Raw genomic sequence first — 15,895 nt, 5'->3', positions numbered from 1 at the left:
GTGAAACCCACTCGACTGCCCCAGCATCAGTAGACTAAAGTCCAACTACAAATGTTCCATTAGGTTACAGTTTTCAGTATGACATGCACTCCATTCTGTTTTAGACCACTTTCTCTGAATGCTAGTGATTTATTGGTTCCTCCAAAACGTTATTCTCTGACTGCACCGCAATTATTTTTTCTTGTTTGCATCTAGGAACTTTGTCTTAATTGTCTAGCTGAAATTGTCAGACTTGTTTCCTCAAGTGATTGTTCTGCTTTTAGCAACATTGATTAGCTAAGCTCAGATTTTCACTTGACGCAGCAGTGCCAAAGTAGCTTCACCTGTGGGTACGAAAGGAAATTGCATCCAGGTTAGTTTGACTTCAGCAACTTCAAAGCATAATAAAAACAAATCATGTGTAAACATCTTGGGGAGCGGGGACTGATTGCTGGCAATCAATCTAGATCTGTTCAAAACTAATTGTGGTAGGACAACCTGGTGACGAGGAAGTGATTTAGTAGGCCAAGGGGAACCTTTCTGGTGAGCTTGGTAATGGGCAGAGGCCAAGAGACTGTTCTCATGGGCATGTGATGCAATTTTTACTCCTGAATGTATTAATTTTGAATCTGTGTGGTGCTTGGATGGGACGCTTATCAGGCAAATAAGAGGCAAAAATGTGTGAGATTTTTGTCAAAGGACAAGAGCGTGGGCCAAAGGATGCAAATCTTACCCTCTAACAAAATGGCTGTCCAGCCTCTACTTAACTAATCTTCAGTGAAGGACAGTCCACTGCCTCTCAGAGCAATTTGTTCCACTGTAAAATAGCTGTTAGGAAGTTTCTTTAAACATATAGCAGAAAACGGTTTCTTTGCATTTTCCACCCATTAGTTCTTGTCCTGCCGTCTAGAGCAACAGCAAATAAATCTGCTCCATTTTCTATGTGCCAGGCATTCATATATTTGAAGATTGTTATCAGTGCCATCTGCTGTGGTGGGCCCTGTAATTGCAAGGTTGCCTCTGTATTTGGAGCTCTCTGTTTGGCATTCTGTATCTTTCAGCATTACGGTTGCTCTTGAGGAAGCTGCAATGAAAATAATTTGTTGTAAAGGGATGTGTGTAAGCCAATCTAGGTCTAATCTGTGGTATTGTGTGTGGTTTTGTTTTAGGACTCTCCAGTCATACACATGGGACTAAAATGGTAAGTTCTAACATTTTTCTATCAGATTTTACTGGATTTGGACTTAAAGAATGTGCAGTGCAATCCTATGCATGGTTACTCAGAAACTAATGTGTCCGTTAGGATTTGCTCTCAAGTAAATGTGCATAGCAAGGATTGCAGCCTTAGTACCAGAAGTGGCTCATAGGACAGGGAGGGGCGACAATGCTTGCTGCCTGGCAGCTGGGTTGCTGATGTTTACTGGGAGAGATGGGGGAAATGGAGTGGTGAGGAGGTTGTTGTGGTGCCAACACACCAGCAGGAGCACCAGATCAGTTCCACACTGGTGCCTTTGCACTGGACCAACCTCTCCATTGCCTTTCCCCTCTCCCTCCTGGTAAACAACAGCAACATGCCTGCCAGGATGCTCCTTCCCACCCGATGAGACACCTGGTGGCTTCTTCTTCTGAAATCTATTGGGCGTGGGGGGCCAATGTGAAACAGTGGCAAACAAGTGTTGGATTTGGAGGCACAGAGGGCCAAGTTCCCATCCCCAATTTTCCACAAAGTTTATCTATACCATGTGGTCCTGGTCAAATGAATCTAAGCAATATTGTTATTGCTTCTGTGCTATAATATTTCATGTATTGTGAGATGGCTATTCTCATGATGTGTGTTCATCTTCAAGAGAGATACTGTTACTTTGGTTTAAAAATTATGTTACAAATCAGGAAAACCCCAATAAATTCCTAAAGCAAATACTTAACAGTTGTCTGATTTTCTCCCTGTTTTCGTTTAAAGAAACAAAAAGATGATTAGCAGCTGAAGCTCTGTTAGCAAACATTGGAATGGCAGCCATAGTTCCAGTTCTTTTCTGCTGTTAAAAACATATAAAGAAATAGTAAGACCCCCACAATGACTTGAAAATTGGGAGGATTAGTGGGCTGAATTATTAAGATCATAAATATACCTTAGAGAAAACTCATACATGAAATCTACATTTCATCTCATCAGCCAAGGAACTCATAGGAATATTTTAGGTTGGAGTGAAAGGTTCAAATACCAAAGCATTCTGTTCTGGGCCATATGCCAGGGATGGGTGGGAATGATCCCAACAAGTGCCCCCATCTCCCTTCTCTTCCATTTCTTTCTCCCTCTTCTACTCACCCCCACCCATCCCTCAATGAGAGGAGAGAGACATCACAATTGCAAGACGTCTGAAATGATTGCTTGAAGGTTTTCCCCTTCCTTCTACCCATGGTTTGGTCCATTTACCTGGTAGATTATATCTCCCTCCCTGGGTGATAAGATTCTTGGGTGAGCACCTTCCTTCGGTCCCATCAACATCAGAGGCACAGATGGTGGTGACACAAGAGAGAGCCTTTCATATGTCTGCGGCAAGATTTTGGAATTCCTTCCCAAAAGAGATTACACTGGCTCCCTCCTTGTTATCTTTCAACTGGCAGGTTTCTTATTTAAACAGGCCTTTGAAAACTAAGGAGCAGACAATGTTGGCAGCTATCAGGGCAATCAAGAGTTCAGTACTGGTTCTAAATATCCTTTATTGTATTTTAACAATTGTTTTTAGTTTGTTTTTTAATTATTTTGTATTTTAAAGTGATGTTTCTAAAAGGTTGTAAGCTGTCTGGAATCCCAGCTTGGGAGAAAGGCAGGCCATAAATACATTAAATATACATTAATAACAACAATAACAAATAATATACCGTCCATTTTGACTTTGTCCCCCCACATTTTTCTTGGTCTGCTAGCCATATCCTTCTTTTCTTATGGGCTTCCCCATCCCACCATGAATTTAACCTGATGGCTACATGAAATTAGTCGCAAAGGCCACAGGTTATCCACTCTTGCATGACAGTAGCACCATGCCTTTCTCACCAACTTGTACCCACCTGCTCATACAGAATTGAGTCATTTAGTGACTCATAGCTCCAATCAAATCTCTTCTTGTGAGTCTGGTCTTCACTGTACACTGTGTACAAGTCTGAATGTTTGATGCAAAATGACAGAATAACTTGGTGACATAAACAGTCCAGAGCAGAATACCAGATGCTAACATTGTGATTCAATCAAGATTGCTACTCATATCCATGTTTCCTGATTAATCAGGAGATCTGCTCACATTAGTGTCATCATAGTATCATTGCAATATCTTCTCTCAGTTTTCTAAAGAGAATTCACTGGATTTCCAAAATCTGTCATTCACAACTGGTGCTTGTATTAAATTCAAATTTGTTATTATTAATTGTTTTATGCCAGAGGTTACTTTTGTTCTCAATAGACTTTGAAATAGTGTATTTTGGCTGTATGTTTTGTCTTTCAGACACTGCTTCCTTGAATGGTTTCCAGCTCTGTTCTTAAGTTACAAATTCAAAATCTTATGTTACATAGAATATTTTTACTTTCAAAAGCTGTTTAATAAAACGTTGCAATGCAACTTCTTTAAAAATCAGTTAAACAAAACATTTCTATCAACTAAAAAGGAGCCCTGATTACAGATTTTAGAACAATTATTTTGCAGATGGCAAGAAACTTTGAAGAAGTACCGTAATTTTCGCTCCAAAACACACACTTTTTTGCTCCTAGAAAGTAAGGGAAAATGCCTGTGCGTGTTACGGAGCGAATGCACGGATCGGAGCCATGGCTGCCGTCAGTCAAGCAAAGCGGGAGCCGCTTGCACGCTCTACGAGGCTCTCACTTTGCTTGCTTTAAAGCGACCTGGAGCCGGGAAGGAGGGAGGGAAGGAGAGCCATGGCAGCAAAGCCGGCAGCAGCCGCTTACACGGGAGGAGGGACAGACGCTAGCAAAAGTCCGCGCTCTCTCTAAACAGAGCAATGAGGCTGCAGAGGGACGGCAGGAAAGATAAAATTTAAGCAACCAGCAGCAAAATAAAACCAACCTCGAGCTCTGAGCCAGCGCAGTGAAAACCAGGAAGTAAAAAAAAAGGCTGGGGATGAGGGAGAGGGGAAAACTTCGCAAATCCCCCGCGTCTCAGCTGATCCGCTGGGACGGAGCAGCTTGTTTTCAAGCAGGATAGATTTGAGCATTGTCTGGGTCCTAGTGCCCCTACCACTTTTTTGTGCTCCATTCTATTGCTGCTGGTGGCTGCTTATCATTCAGGCTGCAAGGAGGAGTGCTTTTACACAGCTAATGGCGAATCCCCTGCAATCCAAGTCCTCCTCACTTGCTCAAATCTATTCTGCCTCAAAACAAGGAGCGGAAGGAAAAGGCTGCAAACTGTTAAATGGAAAAAAAAACCCAGGCACAGGGCAAATACCTTAAGTATACCTTTAAAGCAACAGTGCTCTTTTCCTCCCTCCTCCCTGCTCAGCTCGCCGAAAAGCTTCTTCTCCACACACACCCCACGCGTGCTCCTTGTCCCTTGAGTTCTTTTCCTTCCTTCCCCACTTAAAACATGGTTACAAAGCACGGATCCACATGGATCCTCAGGATTTTTTGCACTGGGTCACCCCAAATTCACCATCAGATCACATAGCATTTCCATGGTTACAGCCTGCACCAAAAAACACACACCCACCCACTGTTTCATGGGGCCGCAATGGCGCAAAAACGTGGTTACAAAGCATGGATCCACATGGATCCTCAGGATTTTTGCATTGGGCTACCCCAAACTCACTGTCAGATCACATGTCTGTGGCCACAGTATGAACCATAAAAATCATACATCCACTGTTTTGTTTAGAATATTTTTTCCTTGTTTTCCTCCTCTAAAAACTACGTGCGTGTTACGGTCAGATGCGTGTTATAGAGCGAAAAATACGGTAGTTTGGGAAATTCTTTGTATGTAGAAAAAATCAGGAGTATATTAAAAGATGACCTAATAAAATGTTCCAGACAGATTGAAGAGGAGACAGGCAGAACAGAACCTCATTTATTCCTATATTTAAAAACTGGACACATTATAAATAATTTGAGCACGAAGTATGTATGGCCCACTAAGGGATTGTACTAATTCAGTCATTAAGTATGACTTATTGTACTAATTTTGGCAAAGTAATCTCAAATAATTATTTTAAAGAAACTGTAAAACAGATTAATAAAATTATGGTAAATCAAATTAACTGGGGGGAAAGGATCTTAATATAAGCATCCCACAGAAAATGTGAAGGTGGTTGTGGCAGAATATTCCACAGTCCACTTTCTGTATGAACCACAAGGAAAACTTTTATAAATTTGTATTTGGTGGTATTTGACATCATATAAGCTAAATCAAATATACATACTGGCTGTTACATATTTTTTGAACCTGCCATATGATTATAACGTACTGGGCCTCTGAATTAGAGATAAGAAATGTGACAAGTTGTGTGTGGTCAATGGACTCATTGGTTAGTTACTCTTTTGGGACATGCGTAAGTCATAATACTCCAGAATGATACAGAAATGATAATGCCATTTATCAAAGGCAGCATGACTGACCATTAAATGAAAAAAGATCAACTCACTGCTTATCAATCGATGGCTTTCAAGAATATGGGAAGATTGCAAATATAAACAGAAAGATAAGACAGCAAAATAATCAGAAATGGAGTCTGTTTATCCACTACTACTATTTCTTAATTTATATGAAATATTCAGTTGCATATAATTCACAATAGGTATTTTTATGACCAAGGGTGTTGGCTCCTGGGGGCCAAGGGCCCACACTATGTTTTTTTCCCCTCTAGAGGGCAGGGCCCCCTCAATATTCAGAGGGCCCTACGTCAGAATATCGTGTTGGGCCCCCTTAATTGTCCAGAGAAGCTGGCACCTCTGTTTATGATGAATTTGAAATGATAGTGGTTTCCTTCAGTGTCTACTAAACCATTTTTTGTTACTATAATGCATAAGGTGCTGGCGGTATATCTGTTATTGAATAGTTTAATGTAAGCATGCTTGAGTAATGGCAAAGTATAAATGCAATGAATCCATAAGATGACTTTGTGTATCAAATATGGGCAGGAGCAATTATGTAAAGGCAAGATGAAGTGCTGCCATGTTCTTTCATAATTTTCCTTCCCTTTCCTGGAGTGTACTGGATGTTCAGAATTTGAGACAAGATGGCGTTTCTGTTGGTGTTCTGCTGTTAGGAGTCTGAGATAGGATAGAGTTTCTGTTGGTGTACTACCCACCCGATGGAGGCAGTCTCAGATGTGGCACTGGAACCCTAAACTTTTTATTCTTAAACTGTGGGCTGGGACTCATTACTGGGATGGCCATGCTAATTCATGCTCTTGTAGTCTCCGGACAAGATTACTGCAACATGCTGCCCTTTGAAAAGGGACAAGAAACTTCAATTGATGCAAAATGCTGTTTCAGCGGCTGGTTGATTAGAGCACAGTACAGTGGTGCCTCGCAAGACGAAATTAATCCGTTCCGCGAGTCTCTTCGTCTAGCGGTTTTTTCGTCTTGTGAAGCAACCCTATTAGCGGCTTAGCGGATTAGCGCTATTAGCGGTTTAGCGGCTATTAAAGGCTTAGTGGCTATTAAAGGCTTAGCGGATTAGCGGCTAAAAGGCTATTAGCGGCTTAGCGGCTTAGAAAAAGGGGGGAAGCGGAAAAAAATCGGGACACTCGCAAGACGTTTTCGTCTTGCAAAGCAAGCCCATAGGGAAAATCGTCTTGCGAAGCAGCTCAAAAACGGAAAACTCTTTCGTCTAGCGGGTTTTCTGTCTTGCGAGGCATTCGTCTTGCGGGGCACCACTGTATTCTAGCATTGTTCAATCTATACTAGATTGGCTATACTATTGCCAGTTCATTACAGCATAATGGAAAGAGTTGGTTCTTGCCTTGAAAGCTCTAAATAACTTAGGATCTGAGTACCTTAAGGAATACTTTTCCCCCTTACACATTTCCACATGTACTCTATTCAGCATGTGAGGTCCTGCTCTGTGTCCTCCTACCAGCAGATGTTCTGTGAGTCTACTAAGAGCAGGGCCTTCTCAATAATGGCACCAATTTTATTGAATGCCCTCCCAAAGGAAGCCCACTAGGGTCCAACAAAGTAAAAATCCAAATCTTTAAGAAGGACTTGAACATTGGTTAATTTCACTGGTCTTCTGTGCGGGTATAGATGTACCATTTTGCTGAGTTTGTTGGGGATTTTTAAAATTATTGTTGAATTTGTTTATATTGTTATATTTGTTTCTGGTCTGCTGCAGTTTCCTTTTTGCTTTGGGGTTATTTAATGCTGATGGCTTGTAATGTTTGTATAGTAAAATGATATCTAATTATAAAAAATAAATAATGCATAGGTTTCTATCCTAAAGTATACCTTATTTTTATACAAGGAAATATAAAGTGAGTCACAGCCCTGAAGATCCTCAAGAGCTTGATTTTAGGTTACTCAAGTGAAGATATGAGCATTAGAAGAAATAAATAAATACTTTGCTCGTGTCACTTGTACTGCCATGAGGGAGAGAGATTCGGGTTGCATTCTTGAATGTTTTCTGTTAGTAGTGCTTAGAATATTTCAGTTCTTGCATTGATGTGTTTGGCCAGTTCTTGAGGGGACATATGAATATACCCAATGCTGGACCAAGATTTCAGGAGTCCTAGCAAAAAACACCCCATGTGTTGTACCCCTAAAATTTTGAGAGAATGTGGAGACGCCTGCTATTATTGAACTCACCCAGTCCCTCTCAGAGTCTTAGGATGAGATTAGAGATCCTTACTTATCTGGGTTCTTTGCAAGGCTCAGAGAGCTTGGGGCAGTGGGTGAGCAGCGGAATATTTACCCTTCATGGCGTCCGATACAATGTGAGAAACCACCACACCCTCTATGTGTTCCACAAAGAAGTCTAGAATGGGAGGAGGTCTCTTACTTACAGAGGGATGAGATCTTTTGCTTTGTGTAGGGCATTCAGGAAGGTCAGAAGCTATGTGATTTTACCTTTGACTGCTTCATAAACTTCCAGGCCGCCATTTGCAAAGACAGTCAAATGAAACTAATAGTGGAGTTGGCCTGGTCTCTGTGCCCTGGCATTTTCCTGACCCTGATTGTTTTCCATAGTGTCTCTCATATTGCCTATCAGTAGGCAATAGGACATTTAGGAACAGAGGAAGTGCCTTATACCAATGTGTGGGAGGAATTAAAATATATTAATCCCTGTAGACCTGTGTATGGAGGTGAACAACAAAAAGAAATGGCTAGGTGCCTGGATTCAAATTGTGGGGCTTGCACACAGAGAACCCCAATAGCAGAGTATTAATCTCACAAAAATAAGTAGCACAGTAAAGTGTTAAGAATATAGGTTGTTCAACCTTTCTTATCCCATTCAGCTGCACATAACAGCTGGCCTTTTCCTACCCCTCTTGCAATGAGCAGACCACACACTGTTAAGGTAGTTTAAAATCTATTACTTACAGATTCAAAGTCTCAGTCATGCGTTGTTCCATGCAGCAGCAAGGATAACACAGGCAAAATACTCTTAGGTAGAAAGTACAGAATACAGTTCCAAACATGTGCTGTAAGCCTGGGAGCAAGCTAACTCATGTCTGTCTCATCACATGCTGCAGAGACAGAGAAAGAGAGAGAGAAAGAGAGAGGGGGGGGGAAGAGAGAGAGAGAGAGAGAGAGAAGTAGAAGAAGTAGATAGGCTTCCAGAGAAGAAGGGTCATGACCTAGTTGAGTCTATCTAGCAATACAACTCCTTTAGTTCTTCATGCACTAACTAGCCCTTTGCTTCTTGGTTGTATTTGACCACAACCTCCTGCAGTCCTTCTAGCTCACTATTGCATACGCTGACTATCAGGTCTGTCCAGGGTTTCAGGTAGGTGACATTCCCAACACTACCTGGAGATGCCAAGGACTGAACCAGGAATCTTCTGCATGCAAAACAGATGCTCTGAGCTGAATAGCACTTCTGCACAGCTGAAGCAAGCATGCCTTAAATGCAATGCCAGTTGGAAAGTAAACAGGTGGCAAAACTCACTTTGGATTTGCCCCTACTGATTTCAACCCTGTTTATATTTGGTTTTGGTTTTGGTGAAATGTTTGTGACACACATGCTGGACTTGCTTAGGACTGGCCAGGTTAAAATTGTAGTGACACATGAATATGTCTCTTTTCAGCCAGCTGTTTTCTGTAAATAAATTAGCAAACTTGCTTCAGGGAAACATTGCGATGGCTCATCTTTCCAGGCTGAGGTTGCAGTGATACAGAACTGCTCCTAATGGGCTCAGGAATTGAGAGGGCAGGGGCGGTTCCTAGGCTTTCAGGGCAAAAGCAGTGTGGTGAATCTTTCCGTGGTTTGGCATCAATAACACAGAAGTGCTGCTAAAGTAGTAAATGGGAGCACTGTATCTGACATCATCTTCAAAGAGTTTGTGCCTGAAAGTTATTGATCACGTTCTTCTGCAGCAGTGGATGTGCTTTCCAATGGCTTTAGAGGGAACATTAAGTATTTGAGTAATGCCCAGGTTAAAAAGCAAATAGCTCTATTCCTACTGACTTCCTGTGCCATGCATTCTTTGCTGCTTTGTCCACAGGACTGCATACTGAGATATATCCGGCCACCCTGGACTGAGCTTGAATTTAAAACCCAGATTAGGTTAAACTTCAGCAAATGCATTCAGCACCTCAGTCTGCCTTTTGGTGGGTAGCCTAATATTTCTTGAAATAGTACTGCAGGCAAAACAGGAACCTTATATCCCATCGGTACTTATTAAAGGCTAATCTATGCTAGGACTAGGAGGATAATTTAATGGCTAATATAAGGAGGAGGAGCAACAGCCACAGGAGTTGCTCTTAGTAGAAGGAGCAACAGTAAATGAGCACATTTCTCACTGTAATGGGTTCTACTGGGACTTTATCACTCCCATTCAGTGTCTGCAGCCGAGTGTAGCAGAGAATCAGCAGTGCCTACGGCAACAATATCCAATGTCAGAAACCTTCCGCATGCTATTGGGCACCAGATTGCTAGAGGGGCCACTGGGGATATTGCGGCCCAAGGAATTGCAGGTCTGAGGCAGCAAAAATGAGGAAAAAAGTATCTTGGTCTCCTTAGTGTTCAACCAAGGTAGCTCTACAAGGTTCTTGTGACACATGCCTGCCATGTGGCAGACACAGCTAATTACTGGCTCCCAACTTGGAACATTACTTTTAGTTTGAGATAAGGGCATGAATATGGAGAGCCCCCAAGTACTCTCATTATGGATTAATCTCAGAGGACCTGGTCTTTCAAAAGTGGGCTGTGATTAGGGATGTTCATTCTGTGTGAATTTATGTGAATGAACTTAACCATGGCCACCTCATAGGCTAATTTCATGGATCGGAATGCAGCTATCCTTTGGACTACACACTTCTGATTTTACAATGCAGGTTGTGGGTCGAAGATGCATACAAATTGCATATTTCAGGGAGAAATCCATACAAAAATAAACACTTTGGGGAGAAAGTGTATTTTAGAGCAGAAATGTATGCAATTTAAAAAACTGATGCATTAAAAATGGGGCAGAACGGATTTATGATTAAACATATGTGAAACAGACACTGGAGAGACTAACCCAGGCATAGGCAAACCTCAGCCCTCCAGATGCTTTGAGATTACAGTTCCCATCATCCCTGACCATTGGTCCCGTTTGCTAGGGATGATGGGAGTTGTAGGCCAAAAACATCTGGAGGGCCAAGTTTGCCTATGCAAACTAACCTGTCTATCCTTTATTGTGTTGTGATGTGGTGGGGAACTTATAAACAAGGACAAAATAACACTCTCCATTGGATTGTAGTCCATGTATCTAAAATATTTCCTGATTTTTTATTTTTTATTTTTTTGGCAATGATTTCAGCAAGCGGCACATGATTTCTATACAACTAATGGTAAAACTTTACAAGTCGGCACAAGTGACCTTATGCCAAGTGTTACGCCGTTGCTCAAGAGGCAGAGACAAAACTGGCTCAATGCTCCTGATGATGGTTTCTTTATTGCTACAGAAGAGACCAGGTAAGAGAAAGTGGGGAGATAAGAGCCTGCAAGAATCAAGAGTGTAGAAAGCTCGCTCGCCCTCTCATTGCTAGGTAACATTCTGAGAATGCCGAAATGTATTCTTATGCATATGATGGATCCAGCTAGTCAATTCCCACAGGTGTCAAACATACTGAAACAGTCTCCATCATGTGCTACAGTAATATTTATAGGCACATTTAAATCTGTAGAAAGGCTGTAATTGGTGATCCAATATCAGTATCTCAAACAGGCAAAAGATCCTTTATGCATTTATTCTGTGCTAGAAAGAGAGGCTATTGTAAATATCCGTTCCTCACTTTCCATCATATGACCGAAGAATAAACATTTCCCCACAATTTAGCACTTAGGAAATGGTTTTTTGTACTCCGGCTGAGAGGTAGATATAAAAGCTGTGGGTTTTTCAGAGGGTGAACATGGTTTGTTCATAGATTATTGTGTGGGGTTTTTATTCTTCCCGATATCTTTTCTTCATCATCTGACCATTATTTATCTCTGTATAAAGAACCAAAGGCAGCCTGTTCCTGCAGCGCTACCCTTGCTTAGTCCTTTTATTAAAACATCTTTCCATTCTTATTTACAAGCACAAAGATTTCTGAGTGCCAGTGCTTCCAGTGCACTGATTGCCATGGAAATCCCTCAATTACAGCTTATTCAGTGATGGTTTGATGATGCAATGCAATCGCTTTAAAACACAGAGGAAACTGGCAAATTTATTTTAGATTGAGATGCATCTCTCTCTCTGTGTATGTGTGATTATACATAGGTACATGGATGAATATTTACAGAATAGCTTCATTTATCCAAATAGCTTGAAAGCAGTCAGAAAATAAGGAATAACTTCTTGAATATTTCCATATGCCGTTGCTTGGAAAAATAGAGAGCTTCAAACATACTGATTGCTCCAGGAGAAACTTGTTATGCTGGTGTTTCCAGCAGCAAGCTACTAAACATGGATGTAGAACACATGACTCTATAAATAAATGTGTGGAAATGTTGGGGACACCTATAGCAATCAACCTATGCATATATTTTATTAACCTGTTGCACGTTTGCTATGAGAAACACCAGTGTGCCCTGAAGTTACTGTAATCCAGAGCTTTCCAAACTGTGTGTCACGACGCGTTAGTGTGTTGGCTGCCATGTGCAGGTGTGTTGCGCAAACGCTCCCGCGCTCCTCGCTGGGCTAGAAAGGGGTTAGTTTAACCTCTGGTTTGCTAGTAAAATTGAACTACTGTGTTGCAAAATGATGCATGTCTAAAAAGTATGTTGCCAGTATGAAAAGTTACCAAAGGTTTAATTTACCTAGCCTTGCATGGACGTGGACTGGAAAATATTCACAGTACATTGGGATGCTTCAGAATTTGAATAATGGCAGCTCAGCTTGAACCTCTCTTCCACATGAACTTGATCACAGGTTACTACCAATGATGTGATGTGTTTTATGAAGCAGAGTGTTTTTACGAAGTTTTCCTAAATCCTGGCGGTGCTCAAATTAGCAACATGCAAAAGGATGGCTTAGGGAACCGACACTGATATATACAGGTTACTTTTTCTGATCAAGTTGAACTTAGCAGCCCTTGAAAATCACTGTCTTTTGAAGACAATGCCCTACATAAATAGTTCTGCACCTAGCCTTGGCATGGAAAATATCTCCACCATAAAATTTCATATTCAGTTGGCTGATGTGTTTGGGCTCACATCCCCAGCCCCATATTTAAGGGCATTTTTGGAACAGTTGCCCCAGCCCCACTGGTGAAATGTTAATTGTTGCACTGTTGGAAATGATTAAGCTGGAAAAGGAGCCTTATCTAATGCTGGGACTATATTGTTAGTAATTCACAATTATTTATTTGTTTTCAGTGTCTGCATCTTGCCTATTTTATGGACACTTTATGCTGCTGACAGTCAACAATAAATGGGATGCAGCTTTGCGTCCTACAAGGGATAGTAGTAGGAGTTTGTGCCTTTTCTTCTTCTTTGAAGACTTGACCTCGGTGTCAGATACAGGCAGTTGTTAGAGGTGAACCAAGAGGCAGCGCAGAGCTGGGGAGTCAGAGTTGAGGGACCAAGCCCTGAGACCCAGCTGAGGGATGCACAGAAACACAACCGAGGCAGGAAGATGGTTGTAGCTCAGACAAGATCACTGTAGACAAATAAAGGTACATGCCTTTGACTTGTCTAGAAGGGCTCAGCCTGGATAAGTGGAGCCAGTCCAGAGCCTAAGACTACTCCACAGTTGGAAGATGTCAGGAAGAGCTATGATTCAGTGGTAGAACATAGAGTCATTCCCCAGAATCTTTAGGTAGCACTCAGGAAGAGCTCTGTCTGACTAAAAGTCATAGTAGATAATACCAAGGTCAGTGAACCAATGGACTCATTTTACATCAGGCAGCCTCCTTTCCTTGTGTGTTCCAAGATGCAGTTCTCCCTGGGTTCTGTGTACAGCTGCAAACAGAACTAGAAGCACCCACATACCCTGGAACACGTTGCAATGGAAAACCAGGATGCCACCTTCCACGTCCGCACTCCCACATGAGTCACGTGACCCGCTTGCGATAAGGCCTATGAAAAGTGCTTTTTTCAGGCATGGCGCCCAAAAAACACATGTTTTGAGATGCTGTGCAAGGTTGTCCTGCTCCCCCTAAAAGTGCAAGATTGTGGCATGACATTGTGGTGCCAAAAAGATCACCACAGTCATGGGGGACAGTGATGGTAACTGGGACAATTGGGTATGTAGCCAGTTCTAGCCTCTGCAGCTTCTGACACTATTGGCCCATTTGGACAGCCTGCTCCATTGTTACTATTTATTAAGTTATATACAACTTAATGCCAAAATAGAATTCCATTGTGTGGTATTGTAGAAAACAAAGTAAAAGGTGTGATATTGTGGGGTTATTATTATTATTTTAAAAAGAAGGATTAACTTCAAAATGTTTATTAGTGAACAAAACAAAAACATGATAATCTGTCTATCATGGACTTGCAGAAGTATGGTCCGATCAGAGATGCTCACTTGGGGAGAGTGGGTACTTTATATCAGAATATAGGTTTCCAATATTGTTACCATTGTCCATCATGAGTTCTCTAATCTCTAAAGTGCTTTATGAATACATCCAAGAAAAATGAAAATATTTTGTGTGAGGAAACATTACATAAAAATAGCAGTTACAACATTCTCTTGATAACGCTAAACTCCTGTGGACAATTTTTCTAGGCACTTTACTTTTGTACTGCAGAAACCATTATTTATCAGCCTATTGGTACATTTTTCAGGCTGGCTTGCTCCAGCCTCCCTGTTCTAATATTGCACCCAGGTATCTAGGGTGGAATTATTCTAGAAACAATCTGGCTTTTTTCGCTGGTAAAGAGAAGCAAGGAAGGACTGTGGAAAAAGGGTAGATCATTTACTCTACTGCTGGTTTCCCAAAACCCTGCCCTTAATGAAAAGAAAACCAGGATGTTCTGAATCGATATTAAGTCCTCTACAAACTAAATTATTTCCTCAGTCTCTTCAATCTTCCTTTCTATTGGCTCTTGTATGTGTGTGTGTGTGTGTGTGTGTGTATCTGTTTGATTGCTGCATTTGTACAAGACAAAAGATCAGAGTGAATGCGCACACATATAGATTTTAAGGCACGTTCTCATCACCTGATGAACTGCAACACTAAGTGATGATTGAGCAATTGCAGATCTTGCAGCCCATATTTAGGAAACACTGGCTCTTCACAGATTATCTACATCTGTGTGCAATCACTATGTGCAGGAGAAGAGGTATTGCAGCAGCAAAACTCATCCAGAGTTTCCATGCACTGGTCTGGTGAAAAGCTACAATCGACAAATGTGGCTGCTAGTGGAGCCATTCCTTCCTCCATGCATTGACTGAACACACACATTGTCTTCGCAGTGAAAATGCAATATATTTTTTTCTGGATTCAATTTACACATTTAGCTGCTAGATCTGTAGTATTGTGTAATATTGTGATGAGAAATTATGTGTGAATAATCTCTTGGAATCCTGGACCCTACAAGGGAATGGAGCGGGTGGAGGTGTAATAACTTGGAATATTTTTCAATAGTTAGCCTGTGATTCATCTCCCCAATAAACTGCTCATGCAGAGAAACTTTGCAGTTGCTTGTTAATCTCTCTATATTTTCAAGAACTTCAAGGTGCTATGAGCCTATATAATACGTCTTAATTTAGCTGTGTTTTGCTAACCCAGGCTCATTTTAGGCTTTCTTGTCCTCAAACGAAATAGCTGTAATATAGGTTCTTTTGTAAATGTCTTTTTTTAGCTTAATGCAGGGAATGACTATGTTTTTAAAATTGGCTTCATTGTGCTAAATTGCCACTCTTGGTTTTTATATAACCAAAGAATATAGAAAAAATCATATTGCATTAGCCAGAACTTCAGGAGCAATGTGACTCTGAGTGACAGCTTGGATTTGTTTAAACTTCATAATGCAAGGACCATTACCATGAAAATGAATGATGAAGCCAGTTGCATGATTGAACCATATTATGCCTTTTAAAAAATGCCATAAATTTGTAATTTGTATGTATAAAATAAATATCATACATACAGAATAAACGTAGCAAATTTAGACCAGCAGAGTTGGTAGGGATTGAAGAGTTATAGCTTAGTAACTTCGTAATATGTAGTAGGGCATCTACTTTCATGCAGAAGATCCCAGGTTCAATCCTTGGCATGTTCAGGTAGGGTTGAGAATGTTTCCTTCTATCAGTCGGTCTATGTAGATAATACTGATGTAGA

General features: G+C 41.1%; 1 protein-coding gene across 5 annotated transcripts in view; it reads left to right on the top strand.

Moving 5' to 3' along the window:
* MTA3 (metastasis associated 1 family member 3) overlaps positions 1-15,895 on the top strand; it is a 124,652-nt gene that overhangs the window by 89,835 nt on the left and 18,922 nt on the right. For 2 of the 5 annotated variants that reach the window (XM_082217554.1, XM_082217555.1), the window contains exons 17-18: positions 1,149-1,180; positions 10,945-11,099. In XM_082217554.1, the coding sequence (XP_082073680.1) occupies positions 1,149-1,180; positions 10,945-11,099 (187 nt within the window). Of the gene's footprint in view, positions 1-1,148; positions 1,181-3,479; positions 3,594-10,944; positions 11,100-15,895 lie in introns of those variants that run through there. The other 3 variants (XM_082217556.1, XM_082217558.1, XM_082217557.1) reach the window with 2 other exon arrangements.

The sequence above is a fragment of the Podarcis vaucheri genome, assembly GCF_965113315.1.
Source record: "Podarcis vaucheri genome assembly, chromosome: 3".
Lineage (NCBI taxonomy): Eukaryota > Metazoa > Chordata > Lepidosauria > Squamata > Lacertidae > Podarcis > Podarcis vaucheri.
The sequence above is the reverse complement of the archived record's forward strand: the minus strand, read 5'-3'. Positions and strand labels throughout refer to the sequence as shown.